Source organism: Lagopus muta, chromosome 4 (assembly GCF_023343835.1).
Source record: "Lagopus muta isolate bLagMut1 chromosome 4, bLagMut1 primary, whole genome shotgun sequence".
Classification (NCBI taxonomy): Eukaryota; Metazoa; Chordata; class Aves; order Galliformes; family Phasianidae; genus Lagopus; species Lagopus muta.
Genome location: NC_064436.1, coordinates 60,688,541 through 60,708,116, shown reverse-complemented (window position 1 = coordinate 60,708,116; position 19,576 = coordinate 60,688,541). Strand labels below are relative to the sequence as shown.

At 38.5% G+C, this 19,576-nt stretch overlaps 1 protein-coding gene across 7 annotated transcripts in view; it reads left to right on the top strand.

Annotated features, from left to right (window-relative positions):
- AFAP1 (actin filament associated protein 1) overlaps positions 1-18,627 on the top strand; it is a 107,384-nt gene extending 88,757 nt beyond the window's left edge. Inside the window, exons 12-20 of one of the 7 annotated variants that reach the window (XM_048942459.1) lie at positions 3,489-3,606; positions 5,103-5,360; positions 6,564-6,678; positions 8,447-8,611; positions 9,117-9,307; positions 9,986-10,147; positions 11,938-12,000; positions 12,094-12,144; positions 15,023-18,627. In XM_048942459.1, the coding sequence (XP_048798416.1) occupies positions 3,489-3,606; positions 5,103-5,360; positions 6,564-6,678; positions 8,447-8,611; positions 9,117-9,307; positions 9,986-10,147; positions 11,938-12,000; positions 12,094-12,099 (1,078 nt within the window). In that variant the 3' untranslated portion in view covers positions 12,100-12,144; positions 15,023-18,627. The other 6 variants (XM_048942460.1, XR_007376524.1, XR_007376525.1 and 3 more) reach the window with 6 other exon arrangements.
- The last annotated feature ends 949 nt before the right edge of the window (positions 18,628-19,576 follow it).

Below are 19,576 nucleotides of genomic sequence, written 5' to 3'. Positions count from 1 at the left end.
TGCACATTAAGTCTGATGCCAAGAGAGCTTATCAAATCCCCTCAGCCTCTTTGCCAGATCTTGAAGTCCTGAAGTGTCTCAGCATTGCAGTATGGTAGATGTGTTTAAGATTATCTTGTTGGCATCTTGCTAAAGCTCTGTTAAATGCAGACACCAGCCAACTTTACTCATGTCTTGACTCATTTTTAAGTGAGTCTCTTTATTAACCACTATATTTTGCTTGAATCCTTAGAATTAACCCTGGAAAAAGACAATTATGCTGAAAAGTAAATGAATACATGGGTACACAGTTTGCAATCATTTACTTATTCACTATATAATACTTGTGTCTTAACAGAACCACTAGAAGTGTGCATCAAATTTAACTGTGAGTCACCTTCTCAGTGTTTCCTTCTCATGTCCTTTTTTGATTAATTAAGAATTACATCAAGCCAGTTCAATTTATTTATAGCTTGTAATTGTGAAGGTGGAAATTGGGAAGCACTCTTGGGTGTAGCACAGAAATTCTGTTTAAAATGCAAATTGGTCCTTCATCACTGATCCTGTGTTAAGAAAAATAGCGCATACTTTGTATGTACAGCAATTTACATGTGCAAATTAACTTTGACACTAAAGCAGTCTCCAGTGGGAAGAGACTCTCATTTTTCCTGGGATTGATGAGACTGTTTAGAAGCAGGAGTGAGGGAATGACTGGGCCGCAGTAGATCTCCTCTGCAGATGTACGCTGTGGTTTGCTGGGGTCAGAAGGCAAGTGGCCTGACAAGACAGTTTGGAGAGGTGTCATCCCTCATCTCAGCCAAATGAGACTCTCTAGGGATTCAACAAATGTGAAATTTGTGTGACAATACATTAGAGAATCACACTTCATCTGCCTATCATAAAAGATCAATAACACCAAAAAAAGAAAAAGAAAAAGCTTCAGAGTTTTCCTAAAGAAAACACTTGCACTTACTATGTGTTAAGAAAGCCACAGCAAGAGAAAATGCTTAGCTTCATTCAGGATATATCTTGAATGTCTTTAGATGGAAATCAAAGTCACTCTGTGTTACCACAATCCCAGTTCTGTGAAAACCAGATAGTTTTGATAGAATCAAAATGCACTGTGCTTATAGACTTATGTTAATATTTGTTTTGAAGTTAATAGGGTTCAAAAAGTTTATCCTGTGTTGACATGTGTTTTTGCTTCAGTCAGCATCTCACAATAACCACATTTAAGAAAGAAACAGAATGGAAACCTTTCGCCCCCAAATACTGCTTGGCTTTCCTTTTCTGAACAAATGTGATATTAATTGGAGCCAAGTGAAAAAACATATGCAACTAGACCACATGTTAGAAAGGAATGTCAAACAACTTGCAAAATAGCAAAATCCCCTATTAAAAATTAGTTAAAGTTCATTGGGTATCTCTAAAAGTCTGTATGAACTTGTCAGAAAGCAACTAGAGTAGCCATGTGCTGATGTTCAACTATTCCTAGAAAAAGAGAGAAAATGACAATGATATTAAAATATTATTGCCACCCTTTTTAGAATGAATATTCGTATTCCAGTTTAACTGTGGTTGCAATTATGGTTTGGTGAACATTCAGTCACTTCAGACTTTTCCTGAGATTGATGCTCTGCCAAATCATTGGTTCTTCATTAATTATCTCATCAATTTTCTGTATGTGAATCATTAGGCTTCTAGGAAAGGCTGAATGGAAATTGTTTCCAAGCAGTTTTCTCCATTGGCTTTCCCATTTAGCAGTTTCAGAATGCAATTAACTTATGTGGATGCATCTGTAAACTAGTTTAATGAGGCTCAGTGTAATAATGTTCATGAAGTGTTTACTGATACTTAGATAAACTTTATCTTTCTTTGCTGATGGAAACAGTTATGGCAGGTGCATCAGATCTTGTTAATGAATATCCCAGTTTTCAAATGTGTATAATACGTATTGCTTTCAATGAATCTACTTAAATAAGCAGAAGCACAATAAGAACTCCGAATGTAGTCCTTCAGGCTAACCAGAAACAATTGAGTAATGTTCTTCATTAAGAGAAGCAGTAGATAAATGCATCCCTTTAATAATGTCTAATGAAGTATGAGATAAAACAATTTTTATCCTGGCATTTATGGTAGGCTTTTTATTGTTTGTTTCTTTTAAAAAAGAAAAGCTTCTGGCTAGCCATTTATGCCCTGCCTGTGCATTTTACTGGGGCTGAGGCAGGTCTAAAAGGCTCACACTCAACTGAGCAAGTTCATTCCTCCTGCAAGCCTGGGTCTCCTGAGGCTCAGGTGAGCCATTGCTGGATCACATCCGTCTCCCTCAGAATACCTATTTCAATCGTTTAGATGTTATTTCAAAGCCAAAAGAAAGCAAATGTTAAAACCACAGAATTCCTGAGCTCTGGCCAGCACTACAGAAGACCCTCTCAGCTTTAGCAGGGCTTTGTCATATTTTATGAATATCAGCGCAGAGCCTGAATAGTCCCATTGTTTGAGATGGAAAGCTTTGTGTTCCCTTTCACTTATACCTGAATCTATAGGAATTATTTGGAATCTCACTCTATACCTCATTTAGTTTCAGAACTTGCTAGGAAAGAAAACTAACCTTTGAGGTTGTTACAGCCTTTGGGCTTGAATCTTCCAGTTTCTGCATTTTTAGATCTTTGCTCTGAACACAAATCCCACTGTAGTCTGTGATACTATGCATGTGTTCTTCAGAATTCCTGTAAAAGAAGCAACAGTATTGGTTCTGAGGAGAGCAAACAAAAGCAAGCAAAATTATTTGTCCCTCTTGAAGCTTTTAGAGGGCTCTTCTCCACTGTGTGAAATGCAGTGGTAATGAGAACAGGGTCTGTTTGTATGTACAGTTGTCCAGGTGGAGAGCTAGAAAGCACACTGCCATTGTACAGACTCCACACAGCCAAAAGTTGGGACATGGACATGAAAAATCCCCAGAATATGGGAAGAATGATTCGTGGATGGGCTGACTTATGTTTCATCAGAGTTCCACCTTTTTCTGTTTTTCAGTTTTTTGCTAAATTATTAATTAATTAATTAATTAATTATTTTTTGCTTGATTATTGCTCCTCCATATTCCGAGTTTGTTTCCCCCTGACCATGTGTGCACTCAGAAACACCTGCTTCTCGTGCATGCAGACAGCAAGGGAATGTTTATGGGACACTGGCAAGTTGGTTTATAACATAGATCAGCAGGTTCCCATGTAAATGTGCCAGCGATTGGTTACAGCTGTTGCCATCCTGGTTTTCACACAGTCTTATCCTTGCTCTCAGAGTACAGTATGGAAACACATGGTGTAATATTGGCTGCTAGCAGCAACATATGAGTAGCAAAAGAAGGAAAGCTATCCACAGCATTCCTGCAGAAGATGAGAATATATGTGCTTCCAGGCTACAGAATCTGACACAGGGAATGTACCACAGAATCATCATTTAGACTTGGGTTCAAGTGCTGTTTTTTATTATTTTTATTTTGTTTTATTCAGTTTTATGAACAGGCGAGTTATATCCACAAATCCATACCGGGGAAGCACTGCCAATGGCTATGCATGTCCGAGTGGAATGGCACTTCATTACGATGATGTTCCCTGCATAAATGGATCGGTAAGAATTGAATTTACACAGCACAAATGGTTTGCATGTGTTGAATGCATGGACATCTGAAAATTATATTATCTAAAAAGGCCCACTGGGCAGATTCCAAATGAAGTCCTATTTTTCATACTGGGGACTGCAAACTTCCCTCACACCTATAGAGTATTAGGGGTGTGGGACATATTGCTTACATTAACCTGTACATGAGCCAACATGCATTTAGAAAGCAGTTGCCTGTTGATGATTTGTTGCCAAGTCCTTGAATATAATACTGACTCAAGGGGATATTTTTCAGATCACACTGAAGCTGGCAAAACTAAGTACTCAGTTACACCAGGTGCATTTTGGTGTCTGTTAAAAAACATACAGAACATTTTTCTGTCCCTGGGGATGTGTTCCCAATGAGAGCAGGTATTGCACATCCCAAAGGAGAGTCATAGGGGTTGATTCCATCCACATAATACACAGAGCTGATCACAGTCAGCTGTGAAATAGGTTCTAATGCATAATTTACCCATAGTGATATGTGATCCTCACAATTTACAGGGCAGATACAGCTCATGGCACCTTTTAATTTGGGCTGTTTCGTAAATGCTCCCACTAAGGCTGAGATCAGAAACAATTATTGTTTCCAAGTGCCAAGTGAACTGCAAGCAAAGTCCTCCATCATTTCTTCGTAATGTCAGAAAGATGGTAGAAAAAAAAACCTTTTAGGAACTGCAAGCAACAGCATGTGGGGCGAGTAGTCTGTGTGTGTAGTTCTTGGATGTGCTCAAGCCTTTGTGTGAATAGCCTACTGCCACAGCCAGAATGGATTAAGGAAGGATATTTGGCAACCAGGCCCATGATTTCTTTTAAGATTAATTGAATGAATCACTGGAGTATTGTTGTTGAGCTTTCCATTTTTCTGAATTAAAAAAAAAAAAAGGAAATGGCCTGTAGTTATTATTTTAGATAGTTAGCTCAGAATGATAATCTTCCAGCAAGTAAAAAGTAATACTAGCGTATCAGCAGCTGGTATTCACTGCAAATACATGTAGCCTGAAGAAGGAAAAAAAAAAAAAAAAAAAAGGAAAAAAAGCCCATTTTGGCACGTGCTAGCAGTTAGGCATTATTGCTTTTAACAACTCATGTACCAGATGTAATCCCACAGATTCATCTGTGCAGCCCATGAGGGTCCCCCTGTTAACACATTCTCCTTGTGCCCCCTCAATGCTGAGCTAACAACTGACGATACAGTCTGTGAGCAGAAAGGGTAATAGGATAGCATCAGCTTGCTCATGCAATGGAAAATGCAAAGGCTGTGAGCCATGTAATACAATGCTTCCTTTCCATTCTGTGCCTTCCCCCCCCTTTCTGAGTAGTTAGCTTCAAGAGTAAGCAGTGAGCATAGGCTTGCTAAATGTGGAGGGCTTGCTATGGTCAGAAATCTTACTAATGTTTTAATTTCACTCAGGTTCTGCATGATGTATTGTTTACTAACTGCCAAAGTGTGTGTATTGCAGTGGGAACCAGAAGATGGCTTTCCTTCTTCTCGTAGCAGGAACATGGGAGAAGAAATGCTTTATGATAACGCAGGCCTGTACGATAACTTGCCGTCTCCAAAAATCTTTGCGCGCTATCCGCCAGCTGACAGGAAAACCAATAGGTTATCTACTGACAAACTCTCCTCTAACCATTACAAACACCCTGTCTCATCCAATCTGTCTTCTGCTCAGTCTGTCACTAATACCTCTGCTGTGGGGAGGGGATCTGTCTCGCAGGTACTGTACTATTTAATACTTGATAACACTTTTTATTTTTTTGGCTGTTCTGTTTATCTGATTGTTATGTTAAGGACGTTGGGCTATTTCAGTCACTCTGAGCACTGAAGTGCTTGTGGGTCAGTCACCAGACTGCTGCCAATAAAACAGTTTTGCCAAGTGATACATGGACAAGGTTTTCCTCGTGAGCTCATGATGATTTACAGATTGTAGGTAGTACCAAGCAGATAGATGTGGCCTTCTATGCTTAATCTGAACACATATGTAGTTTCCTTCTATGTCCTTGGCATACAGTAGTGGCTTCAAAATTAAAAAGAAAAAGAAATATAACTCGGTTGTGACAGCAAATTCACATATCTGGAATGATTAAGCTATATATTATATATGTATAATATAATATACAAATACTAAATTATATGCACCATAGTCAAATAACTGCTGGTTATTTTCTTCCTGACCTTGGTCTGCTGCATCAGACTTCTCATTCCACTTTCTTTTCAGTCCTTTAAAGGTTTTTGAAGGAGATGATGAAGATGCCAGGGCACAGATGTGTTTGGCTAACATATTCTAGGTGGAAATGTGAGGAGTAGGCAGCACAATGTTTCTCATCCTTGGTTTCATTTTTTTTTAATAAGAAAAATTTTTAGAAGCTTGCAGTTGTAGAATAGAAAATAATGTGTTAACTCTTAACATTTAAAAATGTGTAACAACTGAATCATTTTGAAACAAAAACACATGTACCACAAGGCTATATAATAAATAAGAAAGTGTTGAATTTTTCTGTGGCAAACCGTGTTGAGCAATCAATGAGGGCAATCAGTGTTGAAAAAACTGTGTTTCAGGAATATTTACTATATGAAATTATTATAAGGAACAACTATTCTGCCTCACAGTGGCTATATTAGTATAGTAAATGCTTGATGTTCAAATAATTTGGAAACCATGGTGCCACTAGAAGTGGGGTGTTCATCCCCTCGTTATTCTATGATTGCTGTTGATTTCCCTTCTGGGATCCAGCTAAGCAGGCTGCTCTCAGAGACCAAGTCCCTGGAGAATGCTTCGTCTCTAGCTGGATCAATGCAATCTATTAAGGCTCTCTGAGCAGGCAGCTTTTTGTCAAGATTTGCCCTTGATGAGTGGATAACTGCCATGCCAGTAGCACAGGAGTAGCTGAGGCCCATTTCTGCTTTTGTTTTTAAACAGTTTAAAGGCAAGAAGCCTCCTGCAACTTCTAACGGGATCACTGCAAAAGTGAGAACATTAAATAGCCAACTGAAGAAACCTGACTCAGTGTCATGTGTGAAGCGCACAGCATCCAGTAAGTATTTCTACTCACTGCTACCACTGTGAATGGAATCATGAGGGTACCCAAGACAGCTGTCTTCTTGGTAAACAAGATGAATAGCCACTATAGCTCTTCTGTATCTGAGGGACTGGGCAGGAGATGCCCACTGTGACACCAAATGGGAGATACTGTGTGCATTAGTGTCTCATTATTACTCCAGCCATGCCATGATGTAAGAGGTTGTAACGTGGAGAGTGATAAATGTATCTCTGTGGCTGCAAAAAGCCATGAGAGCAGAAGGAAAAAAAATTAGTAATGATTCTTCATTTGGAGTGTAAGGTAATTTTGTATTCCTGTGGGAAGAGGAGCGTGAGAAGCTAGGAAAGTCATGAGAACATTATGGTGCTCCTAAGAAAAATTACTCTTATCTCTAATGAAAAAGATATAACAAAATAATGAAAACAAGTGTACAGCTTAAAAGCTTCCTTAGAGAGATGAGATTTCAGACTATAAACAGCAGATTCAGAATATGGATTCCTCTGGGCAGGTGGATTGCCTGTAGGTAATACGAGTACATCCTTTCTGAGATGGACGTTTAGAAAAGAAATTTTATAGGAAGAAAGTATGAGGAGACTTGTCAAATTTCCAGCCCTCAAATTTTTAATAATTAAAAGCAATCCTAACAGAGAGAGTTTCCCTTAAAAAAGAAAAGACAACAAAGACCTATAGTTGTAATTTTTAAGATTTGGATTCCAAAATTTGGCTTCTGCTAGTGAAGGAATGAATGTGACTTTTTGAGACTATGGCAAATTTTTCAGGAGTCATGGATTTAAAGGGAATATAAGAAAATAAAGTTAGGTTTTTAGGATTAAAAAATTGTGTCTTTCCAACTACACAAGTCAGTTGACATTGGAGTAGATTGTTGGAGAAAAGGCATCTCAGTTACCAGTGGCTGACTTAAACTGGTTAGGCAGCTGTTTCTCAGGAATAGTTTAGGTACAATGGATGGCCTACAGATATGCAGACAAGCTGATCTGTGGGGTGACCTATTTCCTTTAAGTTGCTGCAGGAGCAGAGGTATAATTGTGTCTGTGAAATGAATTAGAACACATATATGTGAGCCAGGAAAAAAAAGCATTTCTATGGGAAATAAAAAAGAAGAAGAAGAAGAAGGAAAGAAAGAAAGCTTATAAGTATCAAACTGAGAATGTCATTTTGTTCTATTCAGTCAGGTGAGAAAAGACATGTGCTTTAGGTACTAGAAATAGAAATGGAAGCTAGCTAAAAAGAGCAAATGTAGTTTTTCCTTTGACCACTTCAAATTAAAAATCAGGGCTTCTGAGATAAATAGAAGCTTTCTTTCCTTGCTCTAAACTACAAAGAAGCTCAAGGCATTTTTAAAAAACACTGTAATAAAACCTAGAGATTAAACTGTCTATCCTGTAGTATTTCCTTAGCTGTGCTTCAGAGCTCAGCAGGAATCACATAACTTCAGAAAAAGCCAGTGAAAGATGGATGTCCTCCAAACATGAAGTGCATCATGTGATGTTTCAGTTCCAGGTATAGTTTTGGGTTTTACTGCTAGTTGAACCGAGTCATTGAGGTAACGAGCTGCCTGAACAGCTGAGGAAGCACATGTACACTCACACACATCTATTCTATAAAGGCTTGATTAACCCAAAGTTAGATTGAGGAGGGTTAAGTTTTTTGTGTCTACCATTTCAACCTGTGACCAGAGTTTAAATGGCAGCAGACAGGGTCCAACTGGATCAAATAAATAATTACCATCTAATATATACAGATGCAGAACAGTACAAATATGGTAAGAATCGCGTGGAGGCTGATGCAAAGAGGCTACAGAGCAAAGAAGAGGAACTGCTAAAGAGGAAAGAAGCACTGCGGAATAGGCTGGCCCAGCTCCGAAAAGAAAGGAAAGATCTACGTGCTGCCATTGAAGTGAATGCTGGTATGAGATGCTTTTTTGTGCTCAGTCCTGCCTGTGGCATTCTGTGATGAAGAGATGCCATTACATGAAATTTGGTCTTGATGTTAAATTATACTCTGTAATATCTGTATTTGGTTTTTACACATACACAAATTTTGTATGAAGATGTGTGCGTACATATAGATAAACACACCTATGAAATGATAGTGATGCATATGTAAAGCAAGCATAATATGGGAATAATTTTATTGTGGCTAGCTAATTATGTTTTCATTACATGGAAAAATAACGAAAACACTGATTTGCAATTAGACTTCAAATCTAGGAAAGGAGCCTGAAAGAACGCATTTGCTTCCCATTGCTAAACTTTTTACATGACAAATGTTTTTCTGCAAATTATAAAACATTCTTATGAAGTGATTTTTTGAGCCCTTCTTTTTTTTCTTTTAAAAAAAAAGAAAATAATTTTTGTAGAAGTGTCAATTAAAGCTTCCTGTTGAAATAACAACATTGCTGTGGATGACAGGCAGGAAGACCCAAGTGATTCTTGAAGACAAGTTAAAGAAGCTGGAAGAGGAATGTAAAACAAAGGAGGCTGAGCGTGTAAACCTGGAGCTAGAACTGACTGAGGTGAAAGAGAGCCTTAAGAAAGCCCTGGCTGGTGGCATCACACTGGGCTTGGCTATTGAGCCCAAGTCAGGAACATCAAGTCCACAGGTATGCAGATTCCAAGACAACAGGGTGGCTCCATTAAAATAAGTGGGAAGTCAGACTTTTCCAAAGGTTTATGAAGCACATGAAATAAGAACAGAATTGGTTTTTTTTTCTTCATTACCTGTATTCTTCATCTCTGTGCAATATACTTTCTAGAGCAGTGGGGAGCAAGAAGAAGGGAATCACAAGTTGTATATATAAGTTAATATTTGTGTTAGGATAACACTCAAAAGCTGACTCCCCCTTGTCCTCAGGGTTTGTAGACAGAGTTTGTAAACTGAGATATTTCTCATTCCCAAGAAGAGATTTAAATACACCGTATCATCATGCAGTGACTGAGATCTGCTTGTTTTGGTCACACTGTCACCCTTTGCAGTGACTACCTCCTACACATTGGTGATGGAGTATGGTGTCCTGGCTGCAGCAGCTGGGTAATTGTATCACAGAGATCATATAGCCATGTGTCAAACCGTCCCCATTACCCACTGTCATTTTATTACAGAAAATGAATTTTCATTAGAGAACATACACTCTATTTTTGTTCTACCTCCTTTTTAATTTATTCATCATCATCATGAATACAATTTCTTTGAAAGTAGTTTCTGCATTTCTAAGTCTAAGCATTATTGCCTCTGTGACTACTTGGAGGAAACTCAGTGTATGGTTTTCACTCTTTATTAGTCCCCAATTTTCAAGCACCGAACTTTGGAAAACTCTCCAATCTCCAGTTGTGATACCAGTGACACCGAATGCTCGATACCTGTGAACAGCGCAGCAGCTCTGAAGCGACCTCCCTCATCGAATAGTTCTCCATGTCGGGGGCATGTACTTCGAAAAGCAAAGGTGAGAAGACATATAATTTTCTTTCTCTGTCCTTTTTCTTACGTACTTTAAAAAAAATACATATGTTTACTCGTGGAGAGATGAGAGAGAGAGAGAAAGAGAGAGAGAGAGAGAGGGAAATACTGGCTCTTTTTTCTGTGGGTGAAATTTAGCTTTCAGAAGTGGCAGTGCCATGTCAAGATCATTTGTATTACTTCACCTGTGCTTTATAAATGTTGTCCTCTAGGCAGGAGTGATTTGGGGGAATCATTTGTAGATTAATTGACAATCAGATTTAATTCCACTTCTCTCTGTGTTCCTTTCTAACTTTAATTTGCAAGAAAAGTTGTATGTAGAGTAGACAGCCCATCCAAAATTCAGTGTTACACTAAGCAGCATAGCTGAAATGTGTCTGAGAGCTCACAGTTATGATGGAACACATTATCAGGGCTGATCTTTGCCAGCTGTACAAGAACAGAATAATCCTGCACTATATTAATTGGAAATGCAATTTACTTACTCCTAAAGTGCATTTAAAGTAAAATCAGTTTAATATAATTCAACACATACCAGGATGAAGTTTGCATTCCTGTTGTACTGTTACAGACTTTTTAATTTTTGTGCTTTATATTCAGTGGGATTTGCAGGACCATTCTTGTGGACTACACTTGCAATAGAACATAAGCACGTGGGCAGCACATAAGTAAGGGTGACAGTAGTAGCACTGGCTCATGCTTTTGTTGATTGGGTAGTTCACTTCTAATCGTAATTATCAGTAATAATAATCACAGACAGCTATTTCTGTGCCATCCCTTTTTTTTCTTTCTTCCAAAGTAATGAAACATTATTCAAGGTAGTTGGTTTTTTTTTTAAATAACTTTTGTTAAAAGCAGTCATGGCCTTCATTAATAAAGCACATTTACATTATCTGAGCATAAGCCTGACGCTTAAATGTACTAGATACTAAAAAATCATCAGCTTAGCAGATTATTTGGTTCTATGACTCAAGCATTGACTCCCTGTGTTTCTTCTAGCCACCATTATGCTCTCAATATTGCAGTGAATTAATTCTCCTGCTGTAGCTTATGTGAGTGCATTTCCACCAGCCTTCCACAACTTCCTCCCTCTTTGCCATGGGCATCATAGCCTTTTCTGTCAGTTGCCCTGATTCATTTACATTCAGCTAAGAATAATTAAACGGGGAGTGATTGGCTTCAATTCTTATTAACTTTGAAGTTTGGTGCTTCTATTTGAAACTTGGAGAAGAATTTGTGCACTCCAGAGCTTATCTTTGAATTCCAATTATGCTATAATTTGTCTCATAAAGATATCATCTTTAGCTACACATTTTTGTTTTAGATTTGCATGTTAGCACAGCATTACTGGGAAAGTGTGTCTAGCAGTTAGAGCACAGTCCTGACAAAAAGCAGCATGGATTTTTTTCATGAGTGTTACAGACTGGTCAGGCACATTTAATCTTTTGATCTGGAGAAACGTATAAAAACCTGAACAGTGTTGGTGTAAAGAATACTTTACAGCTGTATTTCATTTTTGTGTTCAGCTTATACCATACAGGAAAAGCCCTGCCGTGCTGTTCGATATCACTGCACTTTGGGTGGCACAATAGGTTGGTCAAGTCCTGTTGGAGGGGAATCATGAATATAAGATTAGATTAATCTGAAAGTCTATAGAGCTACTAAGTGCATTTCCCACCCTGGGAAAAATAACTCAAAATATCCAATTCAGCTTTAGCAGCTTTTTCCTGAAAGCCTCACACACTAAATATTAACAATGAAATTTTGCTGAATTAGACAGTGCAACCCAAGCTGTGCTCAGCCCATTCGCCAGGAGCAGCAGCCAAATCCTGCCATCAGGTATGCATCTGCAGCACACCCGCCTTTTAGTGGGCGTTAAACGTGCATATGTGAGGGTGGAATTTGGCTCTCAATTCTTCTGGCCTTTTGCAGTTATGAGTGAGCCCAGGCCTTATAGATGTGGCTAAACAAAAGGAGTCACACGTGAGTATCTCAGAGCAGAACTTGGCTTCGGCGCATGCATGTCAGTGCAATGTGTGGGAGTGAAACGGATTTCACATCCGTGCTAACACTTGTGTCTTCAGCAGCTGGCAGGTCTCCCAGTGTTATGGTTGTATAAGCATTCACAATGTTGGTTTTTTTTCACTCTCTGCTCTGCACTGAATGCCTCCCTTTTCACTCTTCCCCTTGCACCAGGCCTGTCACCAGCCCCTCTTATTTGCATCCACCCTCTTGGCAGCCCTGGAGCACTGCATCCTTCTCTGCTGCTGGATTTTTAATTTTTTTTTTAAACTTTTCTTGTAATATCCATGTTTTTAGCGTGTTGGGGAATATTTTGGGTCAGTCAGAAGGAATTGTGATTTTGTTAATCTATGCTGCAGGAGGGAGACTGTAGTAAAATGAAATCTTATGGTTTCCCAGCTCCCAGTCAGGTTGTCGGTGTTGACTTAAACATTCTTTCATTGAATTGAACCTGCAGGAGCAATGGAAACCAACAGACACTCCTTCTGCACCTGCAAAAGAAGCTGCTGCTCTCAAGGCTTATTTAACACTTCTTTAAAAAAAATTCTCTTCCAAGTTGCTCAGCCAAGCACTTTCTTTAGAGCTTTGGCAGCACAGACAAAGAGAATATATATTTAACACCAGTTTTAAAAAGTAATCTAGAGTTCATCAATACTGTGTTTTAAATTTAGGTTTACCATAATTTAAATTGTTAAATTAAATGTTAAATTGTATTATACTTTAATAACATTATCTTTTATATGGAAAAAAGCCAGCCAAGCTTAAAAAAAAGTAGTAAACCTATTTTTCCTGCATTTCTAAAGCCACCAACTGTGACTTTTGATGGTGTTTTATAGTGTGTCACAGTCATGGAGCTGTTTAGCCAAACTGATGCTTTTACTGCTTTCAGCAGCAGAAAGAGATATTTACATATATAAATAAAAGTGCTCAGCTAGAGCTTTTAAATAATGTGGAATGAGTGTTAAACTCAGGAATTCAGCCTGAGAGCCAAGTTAGCAAGCTGCCTGCAGAGCATGTCTGCAGAGTCGATGGCTGGGAGAGGAATTTGTAGACCCCTGTTCCTGGCTGAGAGCAGCTGTGGGATGGCTCCACAGAGATTACTTCAGTGAGAGGCCAACTCCTTTAGAGCTTCATTATTTCCTATCTCTGTATGGAGGTAATTTAGGGAGTTGGTACATCATAGATGTACTAGGCTGAGCCCAGCTTTCTTTATCTCCTCTGCTCCATTGTATTGTTAGGAAGTACTGTAGCTATCAGCCAAATCAATAGCCACAAGTTTGATTTAATGGGGTGTTTAGCCATAGCTAAACTAAACATAGCTAAACTAATCACTGTGATTTTTCACTTACATAGCAGAAGAAGTGGGGTCAAGTGCATCCTCAGCAAGTTTGCTGATGATACCAAGCTGTGGGGTGTGGTCTAGAGAGACGTAGACTTGAGGTTCAACAAATGTAAATGCAAGGTCTTGCACCTGGGTTGAGGCAACATCCACCAGTAATACACGCTGGGGATGAAAGGATTGAGTGCAGCCCTGCTGAAAAAGACCTGGAGGTAATAGTGGATGGGAAGCTGTACATGACCCAGCAATGTGCCCTTGCAGCCCAGAAAGTCAACTATATACAGGGCTGCATCAAAAGAAGTGTGGCCAGCAGGACAGGAAGGTGATCCTCCCCCTCTGCTCCATGCTGGTGAGGCCTCTCATGGAATACTGTATCCAGATGTGGAGTCTTCAGTACAGGAGAGAGATGGACTGTTGGAGCACATCCAGAGGAGGGCTACAAAAATTCTCCAAGAGATGGAACAGCTCTTTTACAAGGACAGGCTGAGAGTGCTGGGGCTGTTCATCCTGGAGAAGAGAAGGCTCTGAGGTGATCTGATAGTGGCCTTTCAGTATCTAAAGGGGAGCTACAGAAAAGAATAGGACAGACACTTCAGCAGGGCCTGTGGTGATAGAACAAAGGGAAATGGCTTCAAGCTTAAGGAGAGGAGATTTAGGTTGGATATAAGGAAAAAGTTTTTTTTTTTACAGTGGGGGTGGTGAGGCACTAGCACAGGTTGCCCAGAGATGTGGTAGATGCCCCATCCTTGGAGACTTTCAAGGTGAGGTTGGATCGTGCCCTGGACAGCCTGATGTAGCTGTGCATGTCCCTGTTGCAGGGGAGTTGGACTGGATGACCTCTAAAGGTCCCCTTCAACTCTAAGGGTTCTATGATTCTGTGATATGAAGTTGCAGTAGTAATACTTTTCTTTTAAATACCTGAATGAAAGTATTATAGATTGCATACTTTGCAGTGGTTGGTAACATTTGTTATCGTCAGCTAAGAGACAGGGAAACTGAGCTATAGGAAAGCAAAAAGTTTTCTAAAATTTAATGAGCAGTAGATCAACTTGGATTCTGTATATAGGAAACAAATTTAGTGTTAACTATTTGATTTACTTTACCCTACCTAAATCTCACTTTTTTGTCACATAAATGTGTGCCTATCAGGAATTTTGTTAAAAAATTAAAATTTTTTAAAAATGGAAGAGAATAGCAATCACTGTATGTCAGCTATAACAGCTATATTCAATGCTTGCTTCTTTCTCACATATGTAACGTAGAAAGCTCTAGAAAGGAAAAGGTTTCCATGTGTAGTTGAATGGGGAAGGTGGAAACAGTGGAAATCAGTCCATACTTTTTAGCATTCTGTAGCTAACTTGAGGGCTAGTGGCTGAATCCGGTAGAGTCAGTGAAAAAACTGTTACTGACCTCAGCTGGCTTTGGCTTAGCAGATCTGATGACACTGGCGAAATATCTTGATTTCTCTAACATTTTCCGTATTTCTTTTCCCCCTTTCAGGAATGGGAGATGAAGAATGGAACATAAGTACAGCAAAACCACTCACTTTCCATAAAGGCTTTGCCTATTATGGACCACAACATAGGCTGCAAAGGACTCATCCGGTGTATCAAGCGATACAACATAAGAGGTTTTATAATTCTGTTAAGTTAATGGTAGCTTGGCGCTAATTTGCCTGTATTCCCTCTACTGTATTGCTGTGTAACTACATGTGCCCCTTTTTATTACCTGTAACTCTTTATTTCCAGCTTCACTGGTAACACAAATGGAAACCAAAAAGCAAACCAACCATAGTAAGTAAAAAGAGGCATATAGTTGCAATTGAAAGTTTACTTTGCTGAAACAGTACAGACCAGCAATGTGAATTACATTGCATCAGATGGCCTGAACAGCACTGAAGACTGGTGCGTTATTTAAGACAGATGTGAACTCATTTCAGATAAGTACTCTTGCAGGTAACACTGCTTTGGAGAGCTCTGCATGCCACAAGTGAGGCCACGTTGCTATTAGCGGTCCATGTGGCAAAAGAAAACTGAAGAAATGGCTTCACATGAATGGCATGACTTGCTTGGACTGGGAAGTGGGGAATTCGTCACTGCTACTGCCTTGATGGCAGTGAGAGACAGTGGAATGACACAACTCAGCTGTGAAGAGTTTTTGGATGCTTTTTAAGATAGATTTTTGTCATTGGGAAATAAAAAGCTTCCACACATTGAAAAAAAATAGATTTTAGTACATTAGCTTTATTCTGAGGCACCAGTCATTTTCAAAAGTCTTGTTGTCTAGCAGTGATTCATTTCTGATTTTGTTAGAAGGCAAACAGGTATTTTTAGATATTGCTTCTTTTCTATACTTTTTGAAAAAGAAAAAGAAATGTAATTGAAATTAATCCTCAACAGATAATGGCAACTCAGAATAGCTTTTGAGGTCTGTCATGTTTTTTTTTTTAAATATAGTATTGTTAAACTTGAGTTATAGAACACTGCTGTACTTCACTTTCTTCATCTTTTCAGACCTCAGCTGTTATTTTTGAGGAAGACAAGACTGAAAGGATGATAATTTTAAGTCTTTTTTATAAACATTTTTACAAAGAATTGGGGATTTTCTCAGACAGAAGTCGGATTTCTAGGAAACAGTATCTTGTATTTTAGTCTGTGACATTGTAGACGTGTTCATCTTTGTCTCTATCCGTGTCACTCCTGTGAAATTACATGCATTAAATTGCCAGCTGAAGCCTTTCAAAATCTCAAGATTGGCATAAGACAGAGAAAAAAACAACATGTAACAAATCGGGGTTTTTATTCTCTGTTTTTTTTTTTTTTTGTTTTTTTTTAAGCTTTTGGAGAGCCTTCAGTCATGTTCTCAAGATTTTTCTCCTCAACTGTGAAGATTAAAAAACTAATTTAAGAAAATTGAAATAGTACTCATATTTTGAGATAATTGGAAAAGTTAGGGCTGGAATCTTGATAGATGGTTAGGACTTGCAATTCAAAATCGCAGAAGCTGGCAATGCAATAGTTATCAAGGATGGCAGATCTCTTTATGGCCCAGGCCCACAGGTTGCCTCTTCCCTTTAGGAAGAACTGTAAGTCCTGAAGCCTACACAGGTTGTGACAGCTGATGTGGTCAGCTGAGCATTCAGCTCATTCCTGACCTGCCTCAGAGGAACTCCTGTGGGAGCTGTTTGGATCAGTAAACCCAGGGCCCCAGCGCTGAGCTGTCAGAAAGTCTCGACACATGGCAGCTCGCTCCAGTCAGGCCACCGTGAATGCCAAGTGCTTTTGAAAAGTAGGTCCATAGCAGTCCATATCCAAGGGCTACATCCTGTTCCCAAATGCAGTTAGGGATCTAACTGACCTTAGCAGAGGAGAAAAGAAACGGGGCTCAAAATTAGAGAAGGCTCTTTGCTTCTTGGGACTGTGCTTTGCACAAGGAGCCACGAGAATGCAAATATAATGGGAAACAAATATCAAAGTGGTTCTCTGTGAAACCAGGATATATATATATATTTTATATTAGTTTAGGTCTGCTTACTTACTGACTCTGTAAGTGGAGAGTACATCCCATACTGTATGACTATGGACTAAGCAGTATCAAGTTCCCATAAATTTTAGCAGAAATAAATTTGAAAGAAAAGTAAGTTCATTTAGGCTTTTTTATTTCAAATTAAGTTATTTATTTGTATATTTCAATAAATATTTATTTTATATCTGTACATATTTATGATGAAATTAGGCTTCTAGTCAACATTTGCAAGGATGGAACAGTTGCCATTAAGTGGTCCCACGTCAAGTAACGCAGAGTAATCAAAAGTAATCAAATTCAATTCCTTTGAGTCAATCTTATTTACCCAATATTGGTGTTGTATCTTCCATGCCCTTTCACCTGTCCTCCTGCAAAGGGTCCTTAAAGCCATTCCCCCTCCCCTGTAACCCCATACTGTAATTGTATGTTTCTAATGTCTAAGTGCATTGGTAACACTGCAATTATCCTTAGTGACATATCTATTCTGTATAATAGCCAAGGTTTTGAAAGGATGAAACAACAGCAAACAACAACTCTGGAAATAACCTCTTGATAGACCACATCCAGTGCTGTGAAATACATTCCATTTTGTTTAACAGTACTGTTGCTGTGCGATTTATATGAAAAGCAACAGAGCTTGTATTTTCCATGTTTTTATGATTTCAGGATCACCAGACAAAGTCAGCAATAGAGCAGTATGACTTTTTTAATGGAAAAATATTGTATTTTAAACCATTGCATTTCTGTGTCTTTTGACAAGATGTTATACTCGTGCTTCCTCAAACTCTTGTTACTGTACCAGGTGCTTTGAAATTTTTTTTAATAAATAGGTGATGATTTTTTAAAGACAACATCATAATCTTGGGGGATCAAATGTGGGTTTTTTTAATGAGATGATTGTGGTAATTTGATTTTTCAGAGGGAGAGTACTTAATTTACTATCTTTTTTTTTTTTTTTTTTTCATTTAAGACACTTTCAAACTAATTGGCCCAGGCTGTGTGTTGTAAGATAATGTTCTCATATTAAGAATGTAATTATTTCCTTATTGTATTTTTTAAAAACAAAATCATATTTAAAAATTCTGTGAAAAAAAGCATGAAAGAAACATGAAAAAAAGTTTTTGTTTTATTTTTGTTATTGGATATGTTGGCAGTGCCCGTTATAATTGACTGTAAATATAGTCTTTCTACTGTATTTCTCAACGTATTTAATTTTGTCTTTTGGCACACATTCATAGAAACTTCTGTTTAAAAAAAAAAAAAAAAAGTCCAAAACAGACCCACCTACAAATGTGTGTCTTAGTAGCTTCAACTAACTTTATGCCTTTCTAGTTTATTCTTCAGAAAGTCTTGCAGAGTGTGAAAAAAGACAGGCACCTGGTAGGTGCGACAGAGCCAAGACCATTATTAATAAAGTTACGTGTCATAAAGATGTATTTGTATTGTTGTTTCTTGGTATTTATCCTAATAACGGGTACATGGCATCTTAGCATGGTACCCACAATGGTCAGCCTGAACTGAATGTGATTATTCTATATCAGTCAGTTGAAAAATGCACGGATAGTTCAGAATTAGTATCACATCTGTCCCCGTGAAACTGCTATGACCTTCTTATATGGAATCTGTTGAGTCATGGCCTGAACCACTGATTGAGCACCTGGGGAGAGGACCTGGTCAGCACTGAGAGCACAGGTGAAGGCAATTCAGCTGTGCAGCTAAGGGGGTGGAGCCTGGCTGCACTTCTCAAACCTTATTTAAGGGCTGACTGCCACTGGGGAAGGATCTCTTTCTGAAGATCCCTCCTTGGGGAAGATTTCTACTGTGAACCTGGAATCTTCTGATAATACGGGTAAGCAATCTTCTTCTCTTCCTTTATAGTATCTTTCTATCGTGCTGATCCTTCTGTCATTTCATCTTTATTGTAACGCCTTTCCCATTGCATTGATCTCTCCAATTGCTACACCTGCTGCAACTTGAGTATACTGTGAGAGCCCAGCAATGGAAGTTCAGTGTATTTAGAGCTTGTAGCAGAAGCTCATTCTGCTTATCTGCTGTTACTTCATCTTTTGCTTAGATGTTAACCCTGTTAATAAGTATCATAAAACTGTGTAACAATAAGAACTACCTCCAAGAAATTAAAGAATCAGACCAATCTAATAATCAGACTGTATAACTTTGAGTGCATCAATTCCTTACAGATGATTGACAGATTAGATTGCAAAGTGGTAAGCCATAACTACGTCTTGTTACTTTTGCTAGATTTAGCTCTCACACCCACCACATCAGACATGATATTCAGTAATAAGTATGAAATACATTTCATCTTACTAAACTCAGAGAAGTAATGCTATAAATTAGTGCCTAGTTAGCTTTTTGTACTCACAGCCTGCTAGACCTAAGGAGGAAAGGATAGCCAGCGTATGTAAAACATATCATGGTGCTATAAGTAATAAGAATTGTGTTGCAAATAGATACAGCTTTTTGTTATCAAGGCCTGTAATACTATCTTTTGCAATTAAAAATCTTTCC